Source organism: Hyla sarda, chromosome 2 (assembly GCF_029499605.1).
Source record: "Hyla sarda isolate aHylSar1 chromosome 2, aHylSar1.hap1, whole genome shotgun sequence".
Taxonomy (NCBI): Eukaryota; Metazoa; Chordata; class Amphibia; order Anura; family Hylidae; genus Hyla; species Hyla sarda.
The window spans coordinates 442,480,616-442,507,389 of NC_079190.1; the positions used below are offsets into that span (position 1 = coordinate 442,480,616).

General features: G+C 42.9%; 2 protein-coding genes across 4 annotated transcripts in view; both read left to right on the forward strand.

Annotated features, from left to right (window-relative positions):
- Positions 1 to 17,030, forward strand: part of TBC1D23 (TBC1 domain family member 23) — a 49,529-nt gene extending 32,499 nt beyond the window's left edge. The window contains exons 12-19 of one of the 3 annotated variants that reach the window (XM_056559279.1): positions 560 to 602; positions 776 to 885; positions 2,816 to 2,958; positions 5,712 to 5,756; positions 8,157 to 8,245; positions 10,451 to 10,586; positions 10,695 to 10,889; positions 15,147 to 17,027. In XM_056559279.1, the coding sequence (XP_056415254.1) occupies positions 560 to 602; positions 776 to 885; positions 2,816 to 2,958; positions 5,712 to 5,756; positions 8,157 to 8,245; positions 10,451 to 10,586; positions 10,695 to 10,889; positions 15,147 to 15,228 (843 nt within the window). In that variant the 3' untranslated portion in view covers positions 15,229 to 17,027. Of the gene's footprint in view, positions 1 to 559; positions 603 to 775; positions 886 to 2,815; positions 2,959 to 5,711; positions 5,757 to 8,156; positions 8,246 to 10,450; positions 10,587 to 10,694; positions 10,890 to 15,146 lie in introns of all 3 variants that reach the window. The other 2 variants (XM_056559281.1, XM_056559280.1) reach the window with 2 other exon arrangements.
- A 5,514-nt stretch (positions 17,031 to 22,544) lies between these two features.
- NIT2 (nitrilase family member 2) overlaps positions 22,545 to 26,774 on the forward strand; it is a 38,788-nt gene continuing 34,558 nt past the window's right edge. Inside the window, exon 1 of the mRNA XM_056559294.1 lies at positions 22,545 to 22,644. Within this exon, the coding sequence (XP_056415269.1) occupies positions 22,620 to 22,644 (25 nt within the window). The 5' untranslated portion in view covers positions 22,545 to 22,619. The remainder of the gene's footprint in view (positions 22,645 to 26,774) is intronic.

The window sequence follows — 26,774 nt, forward strand, 5'->3', positions numbered from 1 at the left end:
TTTAAATCGCAGAGACCCGGCGCGCGCGCGCCCTAAGGAGCGGGGCCGCGCGCGTCGGGACAACACAGACGGGGTACGGGTCAGGTACGGGAGCCGAGATGCGCATCGTGAGCGGGCGCGTCCCGCATCGCGAATCGCATCCCGGCTGGGAGTAATATCGCAGCGCACCCGGTCAGCAGGTCTGACCGGGACGCTGCGAATGAAAGAACGCTGCGAGCGCTCCGGGGAGGAGCGGGGACCCGGAGCGCTCGGCGTAACAATATGGCCTTTAGTGGTGTTGCATAGACAGCACTCTAAATGAAAAGATAGTTTACTCCAGTCACACACAGTGCTGCTTTATTTCTTTCTGTTCTTGGGTATGTATATTCTGGTATTATATGCTACTCAGATTGGGGTTCTTGCTTGTAGGGTACAAGCCCATTCATGCACCAATCTTTAAAAAATGTTTATTTGCAAGTGTAATATACTGTTCAATTGATATAGATATTCCCAATTTTCTAAGAAATAGCAATTTACTATATATACTAAAGGACTTGATATATTATACCTATTTTTACAGAAAAACAAGGAATACATAAGTATTGCCAAAGGAGGATTTATGGGTAAGTTACTGTTTACTATAGTAATCTTAATTTTTTCATTTGTGCATGAAGTATTTTCTATATGCTTATTTTGGTTAATTTGGCCATTTTATCAAATAAATTCTTATGTCAACTTTAGCTTCTGCCTGTACTTACATTGTGTGTAATCAGCTTTTGTTTTGTTTCTTATACAGTTTTGCAGCAGCATTTGGCAGACATAAATGTAGAAGGACCGGATAATGGCTATGGGCATTGGATTGCTAGCACATCTGGGTCACGGAGCAGTATTAGTCCCTATACAGATGTAAGTAGAACAGAGACAGTACCATTCCTCCCAAAACCTTTTCTTTACCCCCTCATTCATTTGATCTACTATAGTAAGCAGTTTGTGAAGTCATATATTCAGCAATTAGATTATTATTTTAAAGGGGTACTCTGGGGAACTAACCCCATAGCCTATCCTTTCCTTCTCCTCAACCTATTTAATTAGCTAAATATCATTCATTAGCTATATAGGGCAGTTTCCCATCTTTGGTTGTCACTTACATGCATGAAGTTATGAAATTACATCATCCAGCCATCCATTCTGTCTCTGTCCACATCCCTCTCTGAAATCAGCCTCCACCCTCCTGAGAGACACAGACAATGTGGTTTCTGCCCTGCACTGACGAGTCATGCTCTTTGGTGCTGAGAACTCGGAATTGTGTGCAGCCTTTGCCAATCTCTCTCTGCTGCTCTGAGCAGGAAGGTGGGGGCTGCTCTCAGAGAGTTAGCTGGCTGGCAGAGCAGAGCTGCAATAATTGCTCGGAGATGTAGGTAAGGGGAGAGAAGGATGGCAAAGAATATCAAGCAGCCAGAGAGGACAGAGGCCACAGGAGCCATGCATATCAGACCAGATGGTTTACATGGAACCTAGTGTCCAAGAAGTGACGTGGGTTTGGAGCTTAACGAGTACCTGTCATTAATCTCTCCCTGATTTACTACTAGAACTGTCCCTGACTGATGCTGAGAAGCATCCTGCTCTTTTTCTCCCAAAAAAATCATGCAGAAATACAATTTCTGGCTCCAGTATTGCTGCTCACTGCCTCTGTGCTCTGTGAGGAAGGAAGGGGGCGTTCCCTGGCAGGTGTCAAATCATCTGAAGCCCTGCCAGGTGCTGACTTCTGCCCTCAGATCTACGCTCTGCTCCGGAGTCCCCTTCTCTCTGTTTAGCACTGCACTTCTATCCCAAGAAAAATAGTGAGATATAAAAAAATTATAAAAATAGATATTGTATGCCCTACAATAAAAAATAAATAAATGGTAGTGTGCCTCCAGCTGTTGAAAAACTACAACTCCCAGCATGCCAGGAGTTGTAGTTTTGCAACAGCTGAAGCCACCCTAGTTGCTGATTAATCAGTGTTTCTAATCCAGGGTATTGGGCATGCTGGGAGTTGTAGTTTTGCAACAGCTTGAGCCGCCCTGGATGAGAAACACTGATCTATAATCGGCAACCAGCGTGCCTTCAGCTGTTGCAAAATCTCAGGGGGTGGGGGGCGCGCGCTATGTAAATCAAGGGTTAGGGGCTATGCAAATCGGGGTCGTGCCGAGCACGTCCATGCACGGAGCTGGCTCTCGCCTGTTTCATATTTTCATATTCAGGCAGATAGCGAGCTAAGCTATACACAGACCCCTATTTCCGGAGTTTGGACTTCTGCTAGTCTTCAGGGGACATGCGGAAATGTGCTCTGGACCAGTAGGGAAACACCTAGTGGCAGCTTTTTTTTAAACACAAAACATAGAAAACTTAGTTTTAATGTGTGTGTGTGTGTGTGTGTGTATATATACACACACACATAACTGGAGTACCCCTTTAAGTACTCATGGTATACTCTTTGAAAGCCTCTGCCCATTTTATAAGGTAGTGTCATATTGCTAGGAAATGTCATCACTTTATGATCTGTGTGGGTCCGATCTTTAGAGCCCTCTAGATCCTAGGACCACCGTGCTGATTCCTAGTTTTTACTTACACAGAGGAACTCTAGCATCTCCGTATAAGGGAATGTGGCCACCTCTAGTTCCCTGCAAATGTGGGTGCCCAGTCTGACGCTGGGCGGGGTTAATCAGTTAAGGGGCCACAGTGCTGTGGCCCTTTTATTTTTTAGAATCATGGGGGTCGATTCTAGTGATATTCAAATACTTAGTGAAACTTACAATAGAAAAACCCTGTTAACAACGGATTATGAATTTTTTAGGGAGATGCCTCCAATGGATATAGTGATGGAAAAGGGATGAAGTCTTTAGTTAATAAAATGACTGTGGCATTGAAAACAAAGTCTGTAAACGTGAAGGAGAAAGTTATCAGCTTCATTGAGAATACTTCCACCCCGGTAGATAGGTGAGTACTTATTTACTTTGAACTGTCTATATATTGTTTTCTATTACATTTCCATGGTTCCCATTTTGTGTTCTGAGATGTATAGGATTTTTACTCTCTATTCTCACCCCTCTTCCTCGTTCAGATAAAATGAAACTGGTATTAAAAATATTAGCAAAAAAAAATAATGTACCAGTTATTCCATGTGTAAGGCTGCAGTCACGCCTCGTTTTTACGTTACGGTTGCCTGTTCCGGCTGGGGCATATGTGGTTTCCTGACCGGACCTAAAACCGTACTATACTACGGTTTTAGGTCTGGTCAGGAAACCGCATACGGGTCAAAAATGAGCCGACCGGAGTCAAACGGCTCATTAAAGTAAATGGATTTGAGCGCTGGTCTGGCTGGAGTACGGGAGAGCCCGGTTTGCCCCTCCCCAGCCGGATCCGGCACCCATAATGTAAAAAAACGAGGTGTGAATGCAGCCTAATAGGAGTTGTAGTTTAAGTGGTTTGTACTTTTCTACTTCTTAGGCATTTGTTTTTATTTTATTGGCCTCCTTTGAATAGCTGGGAGACGTGTCCTTATGTATTCTGTATAGCAGTGTTTCCCAACCAGTGTGCCTCCAGCTGCTGCAAAAATGCAACTCTTAGCATGCCCAGACAGCCAAAGGCAATGCATGCTGGGAGTTGTGGTTTTGCAAGAATAGAACATCAATATTAGATCAATTTGGGTTTAAAAAGATACTCCGGCCCTAAGACATCTTATCCCCTATCCTTTGGATAAGATGTCTGATCGCAAAGGTCCCGCCGCTCGGGACCCCCGCAATCTCTCATGCAGACACCTAGCAGTGGCAGCTGCACAGAGCAATGTTCGCTCCGTGTCTGAAGGGTCACGACTACGGGGCCGGGATATCGTGACATCACGACTCCGCCCCCTTGTGACATCACGCCCCGCCCCCTCAATGCAAGTCTATGGGAGGGGGCGTGAGGGCCGTCATAGGTACCACAGGTGGGTGTCTGCATGAGGGATTGCAGGGGTCCCCAGCAGCGATCAGACATCTTATCCCCTATCCGGAGTACCCCTTTAACTCACAATTCTCCCTACTAATCACTTGCTTGAAGGGGCTGCAACACCAGGCAGAGTGCTGCACATTTCACAGTGTCTGGTATTGTAGCTCATCCCAATTCACTTGAATAGTACTAAACTGAAGGAAGTTGTAATATCAGGTGCAGCCAGTACTGATCGTGCAGCGCTGTGCTTGGTAAACAACGAAGGGTAATCAGACCCTCATAATATGCCATTGATAGTAAAGAGAAACTGATGGCTGGTTCCCCCCCCCACTAATACACTGGGTTATAGTGCAGGTAAACCTGAGTAAAATGGCTCCATTGCTAGAATGCAAATATGACGCAAATATGCTCCATACTCCCATATACCTGCATAATCCTAAATCTTTACTCTCACATTCTATTGACATGACAGCCTGTGCCCACAAGAGGATAGCTATATAGTGCACTTACGTGGGCATGGGCGCCACATCACCAGGACGTGAGGAGTGACGAGGAGGAATCTGCACCTGCGCTCTGTTTTAGCAGAGCGGTCACGAAGGCAGAGGCATCTCATGTCACTAGGTTGTGAGACTGACGATTAATGTATATGCAGAAAATGTGTGGGGGTATGTAATGAAGGAGGCAGGAAAGTCTTTTTGCGCCTCCATTGCACATAGGGACATATTTACATACTAGCAATGGAGCCTGTAATTCAGAAATAGCTGGACCGATTTTTGTAATACATCATTTTACTCAGGTTCACGCTCACTATAATCCTGTGTATTATGTTTAGTGCGGGGGAACAGGCTGTCGCTTTCCCTTTTTAAAGGGATCTACTTTATTTCAGCAGTCTGACACCTCAGTCCTAATGTGCACTAGTTTAGTGGAACCTACATTATGAAGCTTGTAATGTAATTCTTACAATCCCTCATGGGCTGCCCCTGCCCGCCCTCGTCAATGGTGGCATATTTCTCACTATACACAGTAACTGGTACAAATTTGACAATCTTAAGCAGGGGTGGCCTCCACTCATCAACATTCCCAACGGCCACGTGCTTTACTGAAGTCAGCTTGTTTGTCGCTACTTTAAAGGGGTACTCCGCTGCTCAGCATTTGGAACAAACTGTTCCTAACACTAGAGCCGGCCCCGCCCCCTCAATGCAAGTCTATGGGAGGGGGCGTGATGGCTGTCACGCCCCCTCCCATAGACATGCATTGAGAGGCGGTGCTATGTGATGAGGGGGCGGGGCTATGACGTCACAAGCTATAGCGTTCGGAACAGTTTGTTCCTAACGCTGAGCAGCAGAGTACCTCTTTTAAGTTATCCAGGATAAACAAACATGAGCTAATTTCTTCCAAAAAACAGCACCACACCTGTCCTCAGATTGTGTGTGATATTGCAGCCCAGTTCTATTGAAGTTCATGGAGCCAAGTTGTAATACCATACAAATCCTGAGGTTTGTTGAAGTGTGGTGCTGTTTTTGGAATAAAATGAGCCCCGTTTTTCTATTCCTGGTGATCCAACATGACAGGGTCCCTTGGCATTTTCCTCCATCTATGTGTAAGTAAAAGAATGCAGTGTTCATAGATGGGGAGAAAAAAAATCAGATTTCTTCCATATTCAGTGACTAATAGGAGCGCTAGTTGCATATTGTACTGTCGGCTAACATGACTTTTGTTGATAATCCTTTTCGGTTTGTGTCCTGTGCCTCAATTCACTATAGAATGACTTTCAATCTTCCCTGGCCAGAGAGGGCGAGTTTGGAGCGGTAAGCAGTAGTGAGCTGTGATTCCACCACCTCCTCTGTACTCAGCACAGTGTATCACTCTATGGAAGCATCAGTCACGCTAACTCATGCCACACACCTTCCCTGCAGCCATCTTAATTCCATTGTTACGCCAATCTATAATGTTAATGTTTGATATTGTTGCACAAGCAGATTTTGTCTGTTTCCCATTCATATCAGTAAATTGCCATCCCGTCCTGTGGCTGTAAGTGTCACTGATGCTTCTCCCTCCATCACTGAAGAGTATAGAGGGATTTACTCGCCACTTTTCTCTAACAGCACCGAAGCACTAATGTTCTGTTCCATCTGAAGCTAATCTGCTTTCTCTTCATAACATTTCACTCTAGAATAGTAAATTATAGATGCGGTAATGCAAACCATTTCCTTTCCCACATCTCCAATAGGCATTGACATTAGGGACACATTACTGGTTCTTCCCCATTAGTACACATTTAAGACTACAAAATATTTGACGTTCTCTCGGTCTATAAATATTTTGTAGGCTTTTTTGCTTGCTGTAGTTTATTCATTTATGATAAATCTTTGGTTTGGTAGCCATGATGTTTGCCGATCTACATGTTGTCCTCATAAGAAGTCCATTTACTCTACAATTTTCTTTTACAGAGCAATGTTTGCAGAGGTTTGTTTCATTGTCATTAATGGAGTTCTGTAGTGCCAGATAACTTGGCCCCGGCAGTCTGCTGGAAGGGGGCATGCCGACCCCTGCACAGAGCGGCGGCCGATGCACCTCCTCCATGTATATCATCCACATATATGTAGGGGGAATGTCGGCTGTGGCTTTCTGCGGGGGTCAGAATGGCCACTTCCGGCAGACTGCCGGGGCCCCGCTCAGGAGATTGAGGGGGGGTCCCAGCGGTCGGACCCCCCCCAGGATCCCCTGAGTGGGGCCCCGCGATCTCCTGAGTGGACCGCTGCGATCTATAACTTACCCCTATCCTTCGGATAGGGGATAAGCAATTTTTCACTGCACTTCTCCTTTTAAGTTGTTAAGTAAGAAGTTGTTAAATGAGTTGTCCAAGATTAGATAAGGGTCTTACATTCCCAGAAGCAGCACCATTTCTGTTACTGCAGTAAAACAAAAATAGAGGAAAAGAAACACAGCCGCACATCTACATTTTGTATTTTGATCCACTTGCTTCTCAGCATAAATTCAAACACTATCAGGTTGTTAGTATACATATTGATCAAACAGTACAAGCCCACATGCCACGTCAAGGCCACCTATTTAGAGTGGGTCCCTAACCCAACATTGGTGCAGTGCCGGGCTCCGGCCACCACCATCGCAACACCTTGCCCACAGAGGGAGCGCCCCAGTGACCAGGCAGACCCACTGCTGCCCGACCAATCCCCTGGCTCTGGGCCACACCACCCCACAGACAAAGCATCACAGGAACAATGACCGCCGCAGTGCAACCACACCAATGTGAATACCTACCAAGTCCCTACATTCTCCCAGCCCTCTGGCAGGGAGCACATGGTAGGTTTCACACCGGTGTGGTTTTCTTTGGCGGCCATTGTTTTTGTGATGCTTTGTCTGTGGGGTGGTGCGGCCCGGAGCCAGGGGCTTGGTCGGGCAGCAGTGGGGCTGCCTGGCCACTGGGTCATTCCCCCTGTGGGCATGGTGTCTGAGGCGGTGGTCGCCGCTCATCGCTATCCCAGTGCCAGGTTAGGGACCCACTCTGACTAGGTGGCCTTGACGTGGTGAGTGGGCTTGTACTTTTTGATCAAAATATATACTAACAACCTGTTAGTTTTTGAAATTATGCTGAAAAGCAAATAGATCAAATTACAAATGGTGGATGTGCGGCTGTGTTTCTCTATTTTGTTGTACTTTTTAAAGCTGACCTGGTAGTAGGTGCTAGACTATATTTGATTTATATTATATAGGGAATTATGGACTATGTACAAAAAGTAGGTTCCTGCTGGCCATGGCTGCCCAGGATCATATATGAAGATACATCCGTTCTTATGATTAATTTCCCAGTATGTGTCTGTAGAGAAGCAGCCGATTGTCTAGGAGTGAACAATGTGTTGCTCCATCTCATATGATCTGGGCTCTGCAGGAACCTTACTTTTTGCTTTTGATATAACTCTCATTATACAAGGTCCTGCCAGTGGGTATTCTTCATAGCTACAACAGATATCAACTGAAATATTCTGCTTTTGCCTATAATAGTCGGGCATGCAACTGTGCTTGCATGGACTTTGTACTAGAAACCTAACCTGCTGTTTCAATGCTTATGACTAAACCCAACAGAATTGTTTTCACTAAAGACAAGAAATGCCTATGTCTCCTGCATGCCATGAGATTTTTGCCTGATTTTAAATTAATTTAATTGTTTTCCTTTCTGAATCCTGCAGACATGTCAGTAGCAGCGACCGAGTGGGGAAGCCATATCGGGGTGTAAAGCCAGTATTTAGTATTGGGGATGAAGAAGAATATGACACAGGTATAAGATAATTACTTAAAATACAAATATTTTCTGTAATGTTGAACAGTTATTTGTCCCTTTTTTAAAGGGAATATACAGTTTAAGATAAGCTTCCAACATGTCATTAGATCCAATTAGGGGAGTCCATAAGCTTCAACCGCAAGTGATTTTGAGATCTATTATTAAACCCCATTGGTTAAGATGTTGTATCGCTAAATATCTAAAATCTCTGAGCAGCCATCAGTGTGAATAGAGCTTTGTGTGGACTGTCATGGTGTACAGAAAGTCACGAGTATGAGTGATGACATGTCAGTTCTTATAAATGAAATGGGTTATCCAGGAACTGAAACAGAGCTAATTTCTTCTAAAACAGCACCACACGTGTCCTCAGGTTGTGTGGTAATACAGTGTGGCTCTATTATCTTTAACCCCTTAAGGACTTGGACCCATTTGGGCCTTAAAGGGGTACTCCGGTGGAAAACTCCTCTGGAAACATCCCCTATCGAAAGGATGGGGGACAAGATGTTAGATGGCGAGGGTCCCACCGCTCAGGACCCCCGCAATCTCGCTAGCTTCTGTGTTCCGGGCGCTGCTGCTGCCGGCCCGAAGATCAAGGGTAGGGGATAAGGTGTTTCAAACGGAGAACCCCTTTAAGGACCTGGCCAATTTTAGTTTTTGCTCTTTAGTTTTTCCCTCCTCCCTTTATAAAAATCATAACACTTTCAATTTTGCACCTCTAGACCCATATAAGGGCTTGTTTTTTTGCGTCACCAATTGTACTTTGTAATGACATCACTTATTTTTTAACATAGTCTGTGGCAAAACAAAAAAACACTTATTTGTGGGGTTTGTGGTGTAGTGGTGTGTAGTTTTTTATCGGTACCATTTTGTTTTGATAGGGCTTTTTGATCGCTCCTTATAAAAAATTTTTATGGTATATGAAGTGACCAAAAAGGCACAATTTTGGATTTTTTTTTTTTTTTTTTTACATGTACACCATTGACGGTGCAGTTTAACTAACCTTATATTTTAATAGTTCAGACATTTATGCACGCGCTGATACCATATTTTATTTTAAAAAATTGGAAATGGGTGGTGATTCAAACTTTTATTAGGGGAGGGCTTATCCACATTTATGTTTTTTTTTGTCTCCATCATAGGGGCTATATCTTTCAGTTGCATACACTGTTCAATGCAAAGCTTTGGCTCAGCATTGATCAGTGTCATCGCTGCTCTGCTGTTCTAGCCTGCCATGGCTGGCTGGGAGCATCAGAGGACCGATCGAATGGCCAGTAGGCAGGTAAGGGCCCTCCCGCCGTCCTCTCAGGTGATCGTCTCCGATGAGCTGCCGGTATCATTTTTTTTAACGTTTCAGACACTGCAATCAACTTTTGATCGCGGCTTCTAGAGGGTTAATGCCAGTCATTTGCCTAATTAGCGATGTCCAGCATTAACCCTGGGTCCTGGCTGCTGATAGCAGTCGGGACCCACTGGGTATGAAGCACTCTCAGCTCGTGAGCACACTTAAAACACCAGTAATGGGACCAGGGTGTACAGGTACTTGCTGTATTTGGAGAAATCAGCTGTGTTTTTCTAATCCTGCATAACCCCTTTGACCCCCACGATCTGACACTTATCCCCTTACCTTATGATGGGGGGATAAGTTTTCAGATCCTGGAGTACTCCTTTTAAAGATAATCTGACAGCTGGTTCACTCGCACTAAACCCAGGATACTGGATGATGGGGCAGGCGAACAGCTGTAAAATGAGGGGTCACTTACTTGAATCTGTTCCTAAGGTGCAGCGTTATAGTAGTAAATAGCTTTATTCCTAATGCGCCCCAGCACCCATTGGAGGCAAGGAGCCAGCTTGCCGGGCTCCCTTTCCTCATCTATAGTCTGGCCACGGCCCGCCCCCGGCTTCATTATTCAAAATCTTTACTCTCAAGTCACTATGACGTGAGAGCCGGCCGAGGGAGGTGAGCGCGTCCCTCTATCTTCACCACTGAAGCCTCCCTACACCTGACTTCTGGGTGTAGCAAGCCAGCGGCTCTTGCACTTCATTCCCCTGATTTATGGGGTCCTGGAGATCACACCCCCTAAACCTATTATATTGAATTGCTATCTTAGTGATGTGTCATCATTTTAGAGGATGGAAAAACTTTAATAGGATTTTTAAATAATTTAGAAGACTTTACATTAATAACTATAACATTCCCTTCAGATGAGATTGACAGCTCCTCCATGTCTGATGATGACCGAAAGGAAATTGTTAACATTCAGACCTGGATAAACAAACCGGACATCAAACATCACTTTCCCTGTCATGAAGTTAAAGAAAATGGTCATATGTTTCCCAGGTCTGTGATTACCTCTTTTATACATTTTTATCTTGAGTAACATTTGTGATGTAAGAACATATAGATATTTTGGCACCTTACTGTGTGTTTCCCTCTTTATTTTTAAAGTGACCTTCTAGTAACTGCAACGCACATGTATTGTTTGCGGGAGATCCAGTCTAGAAAGGGATTTGCATACATACAGTCACGACAGGCGCTCAGCTCTGTTGTCAAGATTACATCAAAGAAAAAACACCCTGAGCTGATTACATTTAAGTATGGAAATAGCAGTGCCTCAGGAGTGGAAATACTAGCAGTGGAGAGGTAAGTGTTAAGTCATTTAATAGCCATTAATAGATTATCTCTTCCAACTCATCAGGTAACCAACCTTCTGTTTAAAGGGAACCTATCATCAGTATAATGCTGCCTGATCGCTTTTTAATGACTTGTGGTGTAGGCCGCACTAAAGTGATTGCAGAATCCCTTTAAAGGGGTACTCCCACCATAGACATCTTATCCCCTATACAAAGGATAGGGGATAAGATGTCTGATCGCTGGGGACCCCCGCATTATTGCATGCGGCACCCACCTGGATTTTCCCAGGAACCGCTGGAGGGTCCGTTCCCGGAGTCACGACTCATACCCTCCAGCAGTTTCGGGGAAAATCCAGGTGGGTGCCGCATGCAATAATGCGGGGGTCCCCAGCGGCGGGACCCCCGCGATCAGACATCTTATCCCCTATCCTTTGGATAGGGGATAAGATGTCTAGGGTGGGAGTACCCCTTTAAAGCATATAAAACAGGATTAGGAAAACAGAGCAGTTTTCTTCCAGAAACAGCACCACACCTATCCTCAGATTGTGTGATATTGCAGCTCAGTTCTATTGAAGTAAATAGAGCCAAGTTGCAATACCACACACCACCTGAGGAAAGGTGGGGTGCTGTTTTTAAAAGCAATTAAACAATTTGGAAATATACTTAGTGACTTACATCAAAGAATACTCCCTTAAAGGGGACCTCTCAGCCTTACTGTTATCACACTAAAAGTGGCCACACGCCTTAGCTTATGTAGCTAATTTCCATGACTCTCTCGTCCGTGCCTGCTTGGCCAAGTGTGCATGTGTTCTCAATGGAGAAAGGAAAGTAAGTCACTGCCAGTCACCTCTGTTGGGGGCTTATCTCCCATGAGAAAAAGGGATCAGTTGTGTTGAAATTCAACATGCCTAATTCTTCTTTTTCCCAACATCTGCCGTCGAGAGAGTCAGGACATCTCCATACACAATAGATGGTGACCAATCCCACCAGAATTGTTCATGTGACGAGAATTCTAAGCCCTGCAGTTTATTCTTGGTTACCTGTATACCACAAGAAAAGGAAAGCTAGCCACTATAGATAGATGCACACCACAATAATAGTAAGGTAAAGAAATGTATACATCTTTATTAAATCACACAACAAAAGCACAGATATTTAAAACCACTTAAAAACACAAAAACCATGGTGGAGGATTATAACCCAAAGAACCACCAGCATATGATATGGGCCCCTGGAATAGAAAAGACAGAGTGGGGGAAATCCACCTGCATCAATAAGGCTGGAAATGAATATGAAGTAATGCCATAACTCAAATAAGAATCCCAAATGTGGCTATCGCCACCAGCTGATACTGTACCGTCTAACAAATGATATGCATGTATACCAGGGGCTACGTCACCAACCAGAGGGGGGGACACAGCAGCTCCACGCGTTCCGCTGTCCTGCAAGACAGCTTCCTTAGGAAGCTGTCTTGCAGGACAGCGGAACACGTGGAGCTGCTGTGTCCCCAATTCTTGTTGTAGCCACTGATAGCACCCCATCTTTCATTTTATATGGTGGTGCCCGTCTTTATACATGTTATTCTTGGTTACCTGACTATACATAGCTATAAACTGAATTATTCAGCCTGCTGATAGCTAAATTAGGGACCTTCAGTATTTGCAGAGGAATCACACATGCATGGAAGCAGCCTGACTGCTATAAAGCTATAGCTGTGTATGGAAAGCTGTGTCATTTATAGTCATGGGTGGCAGCTGGATCACTAGTGGATTGCATTGTAACTGTAGCAAAGATTGGCTTTTGTTCTGTTCATTTCTCTTGTTCTATGGTTATTCTTTTGGTTAAAAAATGGCATTACATTTTCAATCTGCAAAGTAGCATATGTATTTACTGCCAAAGTCCTCTAATCTCTTGTAGGTGTAGAAATCCAGATAATCCAGCCTTGGACAGAAATAGTCACTTTACGGATTTACTGTATAATCTGGTGGTTGAAGGATAAAATATCACATCACTGCAATGGTTGTCAGACTATCAGAAACAATATATGTATGTAGTTGAGCACAAATAGCAGCCACCCTCCAAAGAAACCAACAAAATAAAATAAATTACAAAAAAAATAAAAATTGCCGATGCAGATCTGGGCTTCTATGGTAACTAAATGCAACCTCAAAGTAGTCTGACCCTGCAGTCATATTGACATCCGTCTGCCCCCTGCTTCTTTCTAACCTGCCAGATTGTAAACTTATATTACCATAATTTTCTAAACCAGTAGAAGGGCCTGGCCAAGTCGTAGCAGCACGCCTCCTCCCTAACCTGCTCCTAGCATGAAACCCTGTACGTGACTCGTGCTGGTCATGGTGGGGAGGAGGCCGGCTGGTCTCTCCTACTGGATTAGGAAATGAGGGCAATAGAAGTTTACAAACCGCAGTCTTATGCCCTAACAGCTGAGGTATGTAACTCTGTACCGTGTACTAGGGTGACAGACCCACTAAAACAACTATTTATTGTAAGTAGAATTCACTTTAGTGAATGGTGGGGCTATGGACAGCACAGGGCCCTGTGCAATGAGCCTATACATGTCCCTGGTAGAGAGCTATATAGACTTCATTTGATAATTTGCTGTCATACAGGCACTTAGACAGTGTTCCAGTACCATCTCCCAGATGATAAAGTGTAGCATTGTTAGGTCACTGAAGAGTTTGTTTTCTTACATGAGTTAAATATGCAAAAGATGTGTGTGTAAGAATACATCAAACATTGTTCACATGACTCCTCTCAGCTAGTTTCTATGCAGAAACTACTAGAAAGCCTGAGGGAGAAGTCTCCCAAGTCATTCTTTCTCTCCCCAGAGGTTTGGAACCAGTTCAGTCAGAATCTGGTCTACCTTAGGTTAAAGTTTAGCCCAGCCTGTCTGCTCTCTGCTATGTCACATTTGAGAAAGTTTAGGCCTAGTTAGTAACCTGTTTAAACTAAGGCCTGCTACAAGCAAGTCCAGTCGCTAGAATCTAACTTTAGTCACATCTGGGATGGATCGTGGTGGTCGCGGCACTGTGCAGCATTTGGGAGGTTTTCTTTCAAGGCTGTCCCAGGTCTACGCCAAGAGGGCAGTCATATCCAAAATTCTGCTTCCTGCTCCAATAAGGAGAATATTCTTATCATAAGTGGGAATAGCTGAGCAAGGAGTCTTCTGCAAACATTTACTTTGGCTGAAAGCCAACAAAGGGCTAAATGCTGCATTGCTATCATGTCACAAGTAGCTTTAGCATACACCCTGCGATAGGGAATCATGCTGCGTATGCCATGTACAGTAGAGTATTACCTAACTGGACTGCTCGTACCTCACTAGCAACACCAAAAGTGCTACAAGTAGATCTAGAGACCTACAGTCAGTATAAATCACCTTAAATGGAACTGTGACCAATCTCCATACATTAGAACTTAAAAACTTGTGCTATAAAGAGATTGTACTGTTTGGATTTTGCAAAAAAAAAGACTTTAGTAAAGCTAAACATTGTTCTTAGGTTACACACACACACACACACACCCATTTGTGACACTACTATAGACTTTGCCAAAGGGTTTACTACCCTCAGCTTGCCCGAACTGCTCCACCTATCCTCCGCAAGGGCGTTACAGAAATGTCCCTACATACAGCCTCTGATCAAGCATACTGTGCCCACATATTAATTGGAGGCATGTGGCTACACAGTAGAGGGCCTGCACATCTCTATAGCAGCCTGATTGTGACTTAGCCATAGTAATACAGCCAGGGATAGGAGTCCTAAAGTTCTTTTAGAAGCTATCAGAAGGCTGAAGACAGTTCATAGCTATCTATAGGTAGGTAATTAACAACAAACTGTCGGCTTTAAAGGGGTACTCCGCTGCTCAGTGTTTGGAACAAACTTCTAAACGCTGGAGCCGGCACCGGGAGCTCATGACGTTATAGCCCCGCCCCCTCATGATGTCATGCAAGTCTATGGGAGGGGGCATGATGTCATGAGGGGGAGGGGCTATGACGTCACGAGCTGCCGGCTCCAGAGTTCGGTACAGTTTGTTCCAAACGCTGAGCAGCAGAGTACCCCTTTAAGAAGCAAGGCAGATTTCTTGCAGAAATTTTCTGCGATTGTTCGTCCGGAATTCTTGCAAAAATCCACGTGCTTGCCACCAGAACAACAGATTTTTAGTATAAAAAAATCTCTGCAACAATTCTACCGCATGTAAATCTGTTCTTACTTTGCTTTCTCACGTGTATGTTCTCCCCTCCCAGGTATTTAATTCCAAATGCAGGAGACGCAACCAAAGCCATTAAGCAACAGATCATCAAAGTCCTTGATGCCCTGGAGAGCTAACGCCTTCCCAACATGGCCGATCCCATATGTCAAGGAAAGACATTTTCTATTTGTTGACAAGATAATAAAATAGTTTTATTTAATTTTTTTTCCGGATTCTATTTCATAACACTCCTTTTGCATTAGTATTTTTTTTTTTGTATAATGTTAATTTTGACAAAAGAACATTACTGAAAACGACTGTTTGCAGAGGAGAGAAGCTGCTACAGAGACGGCATCGGCTTTAGGTTCAGTAACGGGACTGAGGATCGGAGGCATTGGTATGAGACAAGTCAATAGATTTTTGTGTCTGCACAGCAGGAATAACACTCAGGTTAGCATACCTGCCATGGTAAGCACAGAAAGCCTTGTTTGCATCAGTATTTAGAGCTGACGGTGTACAGAGAGGACTGTATTACACACCAGAGGCCGATTCACATCCAAACCAAATTCCTTTTGACCGTAATGCACTAACAATGTGTTCTGAGAAGCTGTAAGCACCATTTTGTACCCAAAACAGACTGTTTCTAACTTACACAGGGCTAGCGCTGTATACCGAGTTAACAATGTCTGTTCAATGTATTATAGTCGTTCTATTTGGAAGTTCTATGTGGGAAACATGTGCAATGTGCTTTGAAGGAAAAAAAAACGATTGAAAATGGGCATGTGATGACCCATTCAACATCGAAAATATTGTATGGAGGGAAGAAACGTAAGCTGCGAGCATGGTCAGGCATCTAAATCAACAAGTGCATAGGAGCCGCCTGCATCTCTCTGGATGACTGGATGTTAAAGAATGAGTAACTTTTCTTTTATTAATACATGATCCAGATGTTGATTTTGAGGTTGTATCGGGACCTAATTTACTTCCATAGAGTCCTCATATGGAATGATGGCAGATATTATCTATGTACATTTTGCTTTCAATAAAAACCTAATTGGTAAATGAATAATAAAATGTTTTAAGGAAAAAAACATCTAAAATACCTGCATCGTAGTTTGTCTGCAGCTTTTAATAAATGTTTGTATACTTATCTGAAATGCGCAAACCCTTAAGATTTTTTTTTTCTTTTTTTAATATATCATGATCATTACAGAAATGTTTAAGGAAACCAACTAAGAAAGTTGTTGATGACGGGGTTATTGTGTCACAACTCGGTCACATGACTACCTTTTAATTTGTTTATTGCAAAGTACTTCTTTCTATCCTCTGTCCTCCTTGCTTGAAGTTGAAGATCCACAGAGAGTCCAGATCTTGTTTATTTTCAACCTAATTTTCTTTTTCTACCTTTTTTAAAAGGGTTTTCCAGCGAAAGAAACAGCCTGTGTACGATTTCATTATTAAAGCAACTTACTAATATAATGTTATTAGCCATACTGCTCAGATCTCTCCATATCAGCTGGGCTGTCTGGCTTGTAGCTGTGACATGACGTCACACTCTCTGAAAGCAGAGCTCCCGTCCCTCCTCCCCCCTCCCCTCCTGTCTGCTTAGAACAAGACCATTGATGTGAAGAGTATAGCTCTTATTACTGCCCATTGGATTTTAAGGCAGCAGCAAGCCTTCTGTTCAGTTCGGACAGCAATAAGCCTGTTCTGATGGAAATTACTTTGACTGAGAGAGGCTTCCTGCTGCCTTAAAATCTAATGAGCAATAATATGACCTCCACCTTTTCACATTACTGGTCTCACCCTGAGCAGGCAGGAAGGAGGGAGGAGCAGATACTGGAGCTCTACATTCATAGAGTGTGATGGGACATCACAGCTACAAGCCAGACAGCTCCTATCTGTGCACTCTGGCTAGTAACATATTAGTAAGTTGCTTTTATTAAAGATTGTTTCTTTTTCTGGACAAACCCTTTTTTTTTTTTTTTTTTTTAGTATGGTACGAAATAAAATACATTTTTAAAAATCTTTTACTGTGTGTAAGGTCGTGTTCAAGCAATGAAAGGTCACGTTCACACACTGTTCTTTTTGCTTGTATTTACAACCATAAATAAAGGTAATTTTCATATTCTCTGCAAAGGGTTTGGTACATTTCCCCTAGTTTCCTAATAAAAATAGATTTAAAAAAAACTTCAATAAATGCTATCTTTATAGGGAACCTGTCACATTGAACGTGCAGCCTGATGTGCCAGCAGCATTGTGTAGAGCAGGAGGTACTAAATAAGTGAGAATAGTATTTTGTGGAAAAACATTCAGTATAACTTGTGTTTAATTACAATTTGCCCTTAGTAGTCCAGTGGGTGGTCCTTAATAGCTATCTCTGTGTGCACATTCATATGGTGAAGGTTGTTAGCCGCCAAGGAGGACCACCCACTAGACTCTTACAAAGAGATTTAGCACATCCTGTGCAGAAGAAAAGTTGCCCATAGCAACCAATCAGATCACTTCTTTCATTTTTAGAAAAGCCTCAGAAAAATAAAAGCGATCTGGTTGCTGTGGGCAACTGCACCACTCTTCCTCTACACATCCCCCCCCCCCCCCCCCCCCCCCCACAATTTTGACTCTATTCACACACTGTTTTTTAGACTGATTTTAAGATTCAGAAATGTTATCTATAATGGGGGTGGCCTTTCAAAGAAAAAAAAAACAAACTTTTATCTAATTCCTGATCCCCAGGAGGAGGTCCGACCTCTTATTTTTAGTCCCCAGGATCATTGCTATCCTCACATGGCAGTCTGCAGGCCGGCCCCCTTGTTCAGCATGGGCTGCACCCTTACCTTCTTTCTCCCCCTCTCCTATGAAATTTGCTGGTGCAGGAAATAATCCTCCTCCAGCTCTCTCCTGTTGTGATGGGGCGCCATGTTGGCAGCATCTGTCCTTTGATGTCTCTTGCAGTACTGCACCCCCTGCATGCTTTTCTCCGGTAATGTGGTGCAGCGTTTATCTGCATGCAGGTTATCCTGAACACACATAAATTCTGTTTCTGGTCTTTTCAACAAATGTTTTTGAAAAATGTACTCAGGTTTGATTAAAGGGGGGGGGGGGTCTGCTTTATAAAAACGAGATCACTGGTTTCTTAGCTTTTTTTAAATCTCAATTCAACTAATTAATTTGGGTACATTCAAGAAAGGTGTAGGAATCCACAACATAGATTTAAAATCAAGCTAACCTTGGATTTCTGTCACATATTTTGCTAGCTGTTATAGCAGCAGATTCCTCCATTCCAATGGATAATCGGCATGCTGCTCTTACCAAAGTGATGTCCTCAATATGTGACAAGTCTACAATATTCACTATTTATTGATATACATGTTATAAAATGTATAAAGAGTTTTATACTATATTATTCTGCTGAGGAAGGAATAATGCATATTCTGAACTGTGTTCAGTTTGTTTTTCTAGAGAAACCATATTTCTCTACATGACTACAGTATTGGCATGAAGCAACTCCATTGGATCGCAAGGTTCTTGATTGGCAGATTGGGTCCTACACAAGGATTATACAGAGATCATGAGGCTGAACACCTTGTCATAACAGCCAAGCTAAAATGGAAGAAAGCGAAAAAAGAAGGGGACAGCGTAATTCTGTGCGGTAATTGTGTCCCTTGGAGACCCCCTCAAATGTGGACTCTCAACTGAAATAAAACTTGGATTCGAGCCTATCACCCCTATTCCAAGAGTAGAATGATGATCCTGGGCTGCTGGCCGGCAGTGGTCCAACTGATACCCTGCTGCAAGGAACCCGTAGTGCAAAGTAAAAAAAAAAAAAAAGTGTATCACACTGCAAACTGTGCGACCACAATGGATCAAAGAGAAAAAGTATCAATATATTTTATTAAAGGGTACCTCTCATCAAAAAAACTTTTGATATATTATAGATTAATGTATGCAGAATAACTTTACAATTGCATGTTATTAAAAAATATGCTTCTTTCTATTTAATTTTCCACTTTGAAGAAATGACCACAAGGGGTCTCCCTACCAGTCCTGGCAGCAAGCATTTCAGACTCATGCTGGAGTCCTAAACACTACGAGCTGCCAGTCTGCTTTGTTCACAAAGGAGAACGCTCAGAGCTGCCAGCCTGCTTTGTTCACAGCCTGTTTGGCTGTGAACAAAGCAGGCTGGCAGCTCTGAGTGTTTAGGTCTCCAGCATGAGTCAGAAATGCTTGCTGACAGGACAGGAAAAATACAATAGAAAGAAGCATATTTTTCATTAACATGCTATTGGAAAGTTATTCAACATTCATTAATCTAAAATATATCAAAAGTTTATTTGATGAGAGGTACCCTTTAACAAAAGGGGTAAAAAAAAAAAATTATACCAATGAACATGTACATAAAGTAAGACGCATTTTTGGAGACACTACAAACTTAATGAATTGTATAAGTGGTATCTACAGACTGACAAAAATGACAGGTTAAATAGTAAAAAAAAAAAGTTGGTGCCATATAAGGGTCAGTGGACCATGGGCATAAGTAAATAAAACAATCCCGGTATCAAATTAATTAATATGAGTATAAATTCAGAGCAATAAAAAATATATAGCTTTTACATATTGCTATAGGAAAATAAACATACTGGGGTTGGAAAACATGTGTAGACTTTATTTTGTTCAAATATGTAGTCGGGGAGATGAAAGCGAGATGGCGACCTTGGTGTAAACAGTAGTAGTGTGTAAGATGTTACTGATTTAAATCTGGCGCTTCGCCATTCATTCATAAAATGGTTGTGACTAGAGATGAGCGAACTTACAGTAAATTCGATTTGTCACAAACTTCTCGGCTCGGCAGTTGATTACTTATCCTGCATAAATTAGTTCAGCTTTCAGGTGCTCCCATGGGCTGGAAAAGGTGGATACAGTCCTAGGAGACTCTTTCCTAGGACTGTATCCACCTTTTCCAGCCCACCGGAGCACCGGAAAGCTGAACTAATTTATGCAGGAAAAGTCATCAACTGCCGAGCCGAGAAGCTCGTGACGAATCGAATTTACTGTAAGTTCGCTCATCTCTAATTACAGCCATAATGCACAATCTATTCAGATACACCTTCCATTGCTGTAAAGCAGTGGTCTCCAAACTGCAGCCCTCCAGATGTTGCAAAATTACAACTCCCAGCATGCTCGGACAGCCGTTGGCTGTCCGAGCATGCTGGGAGTTGTAGTTTTGCAACATCTGGAGGGCCGCAGTTTGGAGACCACTGCTGTAAAGTTACCACAGCAGCCCTTGAGACAAATGTGAAAAAAGGCCTGTGAGTATATGCCAGTTTGTGCAACAATACTATATCCCCCAGAGTATGTGAGCACCTACCGGCCCGTAGCATTATATCACAGGGATATTTTTCTCTATTCTGTATTATACAGAGATACAGTACTTCTGACACTAAACTATACAGATTAAGGGTAGTGTCACATGTTGTATTTTGTTGCATATTTTTCTAACCTTTGCAGTCAAGGAGTAGCAAAATGCACATCTGATTTTGCTACCCATTGACTTTAATGGGTAGAAAAATATGCAGCAGCAAAATACACAGCAAAATACATGTGTGACCCTACCCTTACTTGGAGAAATGAAGAAAAAGGCACTGGATGGCGCTGAATCCGTATTGGTCGCATACAGAATGCAGAGTTCAAATGTAATGGTAAAGCATCAATCTTTTTATTGATACTTAAAACAATAAAATTGCAATTAAGCGTTTCGGAGGTTGAATCACCCTTCTTCAGATGGCATGAGGATGAAGTGTTGCAACACTTCATACTCATGCCAACCTGAAGAAGGAGGATTCAACCTCCGAAACGCGTTATTGCAATTTTATTGTTTTATTTAAAGAGTAGCTCCCACCATCCTATTTTTTTTTCTGTCCCTGCATATTGCCAATCTATCTCTAATCCCCTCCCTGCTTTTACTATATTAAAAATGCCTTTTGTCTGTTTGGCAGTGTGCTCACTACCAGGCAGACTTCCCCAGCAGGCACCACGTCACTGATGCCTGCTGGGGACAACACTTCCGCCCTTAGTTCATCTACACAGGGTGCCTCCAGCTATTTCACCACTACAACTCCCAGCTTGCCCTGACATCTATTGACTGTCAGGGCATGCTGGGAGTTATAGTATTGAAACAGCTGGAGGCACCCTGTGTAGATAAACTATTAGTTAGTTACATGCGGCGCTAGCCCGTCCCCTCCGTCTCCCTCCCCCCGCGCCATACTGCGCTCCCTCCATCACCCCCCCCCCCCCCGCATACCCCATTCCCTCCATCACAAACTCCCCTCCCGCATACCCGCATAAATGATCCCGAAAATCCACAACCTATTTAACCTGTTGAAAAATCCTGACTAAGGCTGGGTTCACACTAGACACAGTGGTCTTCAATGTCAGGGCTGTCCGAGCATGCTGGGAGTTGTAGTTTGCAACATCTGAAGGGTCACACTTTGGAGTCCACTGCACTTGAGCAGTGGTCTCCAAACTGCGGCCCTCCAGATGTTGCAAAACTACAACTCCCAGCATGCCCGGACAGCCGTTGGCTGTCCGAGCATGCTGGGAGTTGTAGTTTTGCAACATCTGGAGGGCTGCAGTTTGGAGACCACTGCACTAGAGTAATACTGAGGCATTTTTGTATCTGTATTTGGCCCCATTCACACTACGGGAATTTTTAGCGAAATACGGAAGAAGTATTCCACTCCTAGATTCCAGTGAAGCAGCCTCCCGTTGTTTTCGCAGCGGAAACTTCTATTATGAATCCGCTCAGAAATGCATTGCTCTCTATGGGTACGGCGCATTCGCAAGCGCCATTTTCCAGATGCAAATTCTGTGAAAATGCCTTTAAGACGTATTCACACATGGGTCAGTTATGGCAGAAATTTCAGCCACTAAAAAGTCCAGCCCATACAGGTGCATGGAGTTATGCTACTTCATTCGTATCTTTCTCCACAGAAATATCAGCGACTAAATTTGCCATGTGTGAATATTTCCTAAATCTTGGGGTTGCCTAACCTGCGGCTCACCAACTGTTGCAAAGCTACAATTCTCATTGTGCATGATGGGAGTTGTAGTTTTGCAACAGCTGATATAGATGTAGATGTTCATGGTAAGCGGATGGTCATAACATATTACTGCCCCTGGCTAAAGAGTCCATAACAAAAACTATATATAGACATATATATATAAACAAAGGATATATATAAATATATATATATATATATATATATATATATATATATATATAAAATCTTCTTTTGTTACTATTTTAACACTATGGGCCCAATAATAACTCCTGAATCATCTGACAGTTCCTTATTGTTGATCTTTAGTCTGGTTTTGTGATAAATCCCCTAGAGCAGTCTTCTCACACTTGCACCAGAACTACATTTCCCACAATCCCTGGCCAGAGATCGTCCGGAAGTGCACGTTAACTTCCGGTTTCGGTGGCTGAGCGACAGACTGTGTCCCTGGCGCTGCTGCGAGTCGCAGTATGCAGACAGCCAGAGCCATGGAGAGTAAGTACCGCGGAGCAGAGTTGTTGAGAGAGGGGAGGGGAGCACGACAGCTCGCTTTACGTACTGTTCTTTCTCCATGTCCTTCACTTGCAACAGTGACAATCATATCATAGTGATCTGCAAGCTGTTGCAAAACTACAACTCCCAGCATGCACTGGCAGCCGAAGGCTGCCAGTGCATGCTGGGAGTTGTAGTTTTGCAACAGCTGGTGAACACTAATAGAATGTTATGTCAGATAGAAGAATATAGATAGAAGCTTGTGATAGTATACATAACAGAGTGGCGACTACAACTCCCAGTATGCCATCCGCTAAAAGTAGGGATGTGTGAATACTAAATATATATATATAATTTTTTTTTTTTAAACCCCTTAAAGGAGATCTGTAGTGCATTATAACTTATCCCCTATCCGAAGGATAGGGGATAAGTTATAGATCACGGGGGGTCTGAGCACTGGGGTCCCCCGGGGATGTCCTGGACAGGGCCGCAGCAGTATTTTGGAAAGGGGGCATTCTGTCCCTGCATGGCTTGGCGGCCGACACTCCCCCTCCATGTACCCCATAGAAATACATGGAGGGGGCGTGTCTGCAGTGGCTTTCTGCTGCGGACGAAACTTCACTTCCTGCAGACTGCCGCAGCCCGTCCAGGAGATCCCGGGGGCCCCAGCGCTCGGACCCCCCCCTGCGATCTATAACGTATCACCTATCCTTTGGATAGGGGATAAATTATTTTAAGCTGCAATACTCCATTAAGGATGCAGCTTATTTTCACCTTAAGGACGCAGCCCTCTTTTGCAAATCTGACCACTGTCACTTTATCTATCTATCTATATATATATATATATATATATATATATATATATATATATATATAAAACTCAACGTGTGTGTGTATATATATGTATGTATATATGTATGTGTGTGTATATGTATGTGTGTGTGTATATATATATGTATGTGTGTGTGTATGTATATATGTGTGTGTATGTGTGTATATATGTTCCACCATCACGTCCAAACGGCTAAAGATATTAACATGAAACTTGGCACACATGTTACTTATATGTCAACAACAAACATAGGATAGGTGATTTAACCCTTACTCACCCCCCATTTGCCAGGGGCGGGGTTTATGTTTAAAGTCCCATACAAGTCTATGGGAAATATATGTTACTGCATAACTTCCAAATGGCTGGAGATATTTCGATAATACTTGGTCACATGTTACTTATATGTCCACTTAAAATATAGGATAGTTAATTTAACCCTTAACTACCCCCATTTGTGAGGGTCGGGGTTTTTGTTTAAAGTCCCATGCAAATCAATGGGAAATGTATGTTCCCATATAACTTCCGTACGGCTGGAGATATTTCAATAACTCGTACACATATTACGGGACGGGATAGATGGACGGGAAAGGAGGTCGAGATATGAGGACGGGACAGGAGGTCGGGATAGGAGGTCGGGACAGGAGGTCGGCATATGACAACAATATATGAGGACGGGATATGGGGTTGGGATGTGACAACAATATATGAGGACAGGATATGAAGTCAAAAGCTTCCTCCTTTGTTTATTTTCCTCCACAACAAGGATTAGGAAGGAAAAACCAAACTCTGGAATGCTTTTACCTTTCATTCTGATTCCGAGATTGTTTTTTCGTGACATATTCTACTTTAACATAGTGGTAAATTTTTGTCGTTATTTACATCCTTTCTTGGTGAAAAATCCGAAAATGTAGCATTTTTCTAACTTTGAAACTCTCTTCTTGTAAGGAAAATGGACATACCAAATAAATGATATATTGATTCACATATACAATATGTCTACTTTATATTTACATCATAAAATTGACATGTTTTCACTTTTGGGAGACATCAGAGGACTTCAAAGTTCATCAGCAATTTTCCAATTTTTCATGAAAATTTCAAAATCTAAATTTTTAAGGGGCCAGTTCAGTTTTGAAGTGGATTTGAGGGACCTTCGTATCAGAAATACCCCATAAATGACCCCATTATAAAAACTGCACCCCTCAAAGTATTCAAAATAACATTCAGTAAGTGTGTTAACCCTTTAGGGGTTTCACAGGAATAGCAGCAAAGTGAAGGAGAAAATTCAAAATCTTAATTTTTTTAAACTCGCATGTTCTTGTAGAGCAATTTGTTGAATTTTTACATGGGGTAAAAGGAGATAAATCCACCCCCCCAAAAAAATTTGTAACCCCATTTCTCTTGAGTAAGAAAATACCTCATGTGGATGTAAAGTGTTCTGTGGGTGCACTAGAGGGCTCAGAAGGGAAGGAGCGACAATGGGATTTTGGAGAGTGAATTTTGCTGAAATGGTTTTTGGGGGGGCATGTCGCATTTAAGAAGCCCCTATGGTGCCAGAAAAGCAAACAAAAAAAAAAAAAAACCACATGGCATACTATTTTGGAAACTACACCCCTCAAGGAACATAACAAGGGGTACAGGGAGCCTTAACACCCCAAAGATGTTTGACGACTTTTCATTAAAGTCAGATGTGTAAATGGAAAAAAAAAGGGGTAATAAGAGAAAATGCCCCCCAAAATTTGTAACCCCATTTCTTCTGAGTATGGAAATACCCCATATGTGGACATCAAGTGCTCTGCTGGCGAACTTCAATGCTCAGAAGAGGAGGAGTGCCATTGAGCTTTTGGAGAGCGAATTTGTTTGTAATGAAAGTCAGGGGCCATGTGCGTTTACAAAGCCCCCCCCCCCCGTGGTGCCAGAACAGTGTACCCCCCACATGTGACCCCATTTTGGAAACTACACCCCCTCACAGAATTTAATAAGGGGTGCAGTGAGCATTTACACCCCACTGGCGTTTTACAGATCTTTGGAACAGTTTACTATGCAAATAAAAAATAACATTTTTAATTTTCACGGACCACTGTTCCAAAAATCTGTCAGACACCTGTGGGGCGTATATGCTCACTGTACCCCTTATTACATTATGTGAGGGGTGTAGTTTCCAAAATTGAGTCATATGTGTGTGTGTGTGGGGGTCCATTGTTCTGGTACCATGGGGGCTTTGTAAACACACCTGGTCTTCAATTCCGGACCAATTTTCTCTCCAAAAGCCCAATGGTGCTCCTTCACTTCTGAGCATTGTAGTTCGCCAGCAGAGCACTTTACATCCACATATGGGGTATATTCTTACTCAGAAGAAATGGGGCTACAAACTTTGGGGGTCTTTTTTTCCTATTCTCCCTTGTGAAAATGAAAAATTTAGGGTAACACCAGCATTTTTGTGAAAATGTTTATTTCAATTTTTAATTTTCCCATCCAAATTTAACGAAAATTCGTCAAACGGCTCACTTTCCCCCTTGTTACCTTCCGTGAGGAGTGTAGTTTCCAAAATGGGGTCACACGTGGGTATTTATTTTTTGGGGTTTATGTCAGAACCACTGTAAAATCAGCCACCCCTGTGCGCAAATCACCAATTTAGGCCTCAGTACATGGTGTGCTCTCACTCCTGAGCCTTGTTGTGCGTCCGCAGAGCATTTTACGTCCATATTTGAGGTATTTTCGAACTCAGGAGAAACTTTTTTTCACCTCTTGTGAAAATGAACAGTATGGGGCAACACCAGCATTTTAGTGTAACATTTTTTTATTTTTTTACACTAACAGGCTGGTGTAGACCCAAACTTTTTTTTTTTTTTTTCATATGGGGTAAAAAGAGAAAAAGACCCCCAAAATTTGTTACGTAATTGCTCCCGAGTACGGAAACACCCCATAGTTGTCACTAAACTGTTTCCTTGAAATACGACAGGGCTCCGAAGTGAGAGAGCGCCATGCGCATTTGAGGACTAAATTAGGGATTGCATAGGGTTGGACATAGGAGTATTCTATGCCAGTGATTCCCAAACAGGGTGCCTCCAGCTGTTGCTAAACTCCCAGCATGCCTGGACAGTCAATAGCTGTCCGGAAATGCTGGGAGTTGTTGTTTTGCAGCACAGCTGGAGGCTCCGTTTTGGAAACAATGCCGTACGATACGTTTTTCATTTTTATTGGGGACAGTGTAAGGGGGTTTATATGTAGTGTTTAACCCTTTATTATGTGTAGTGTAGTGTTTTTAGAGTACATTCACATGGGCGGGGGTTTACGGTGA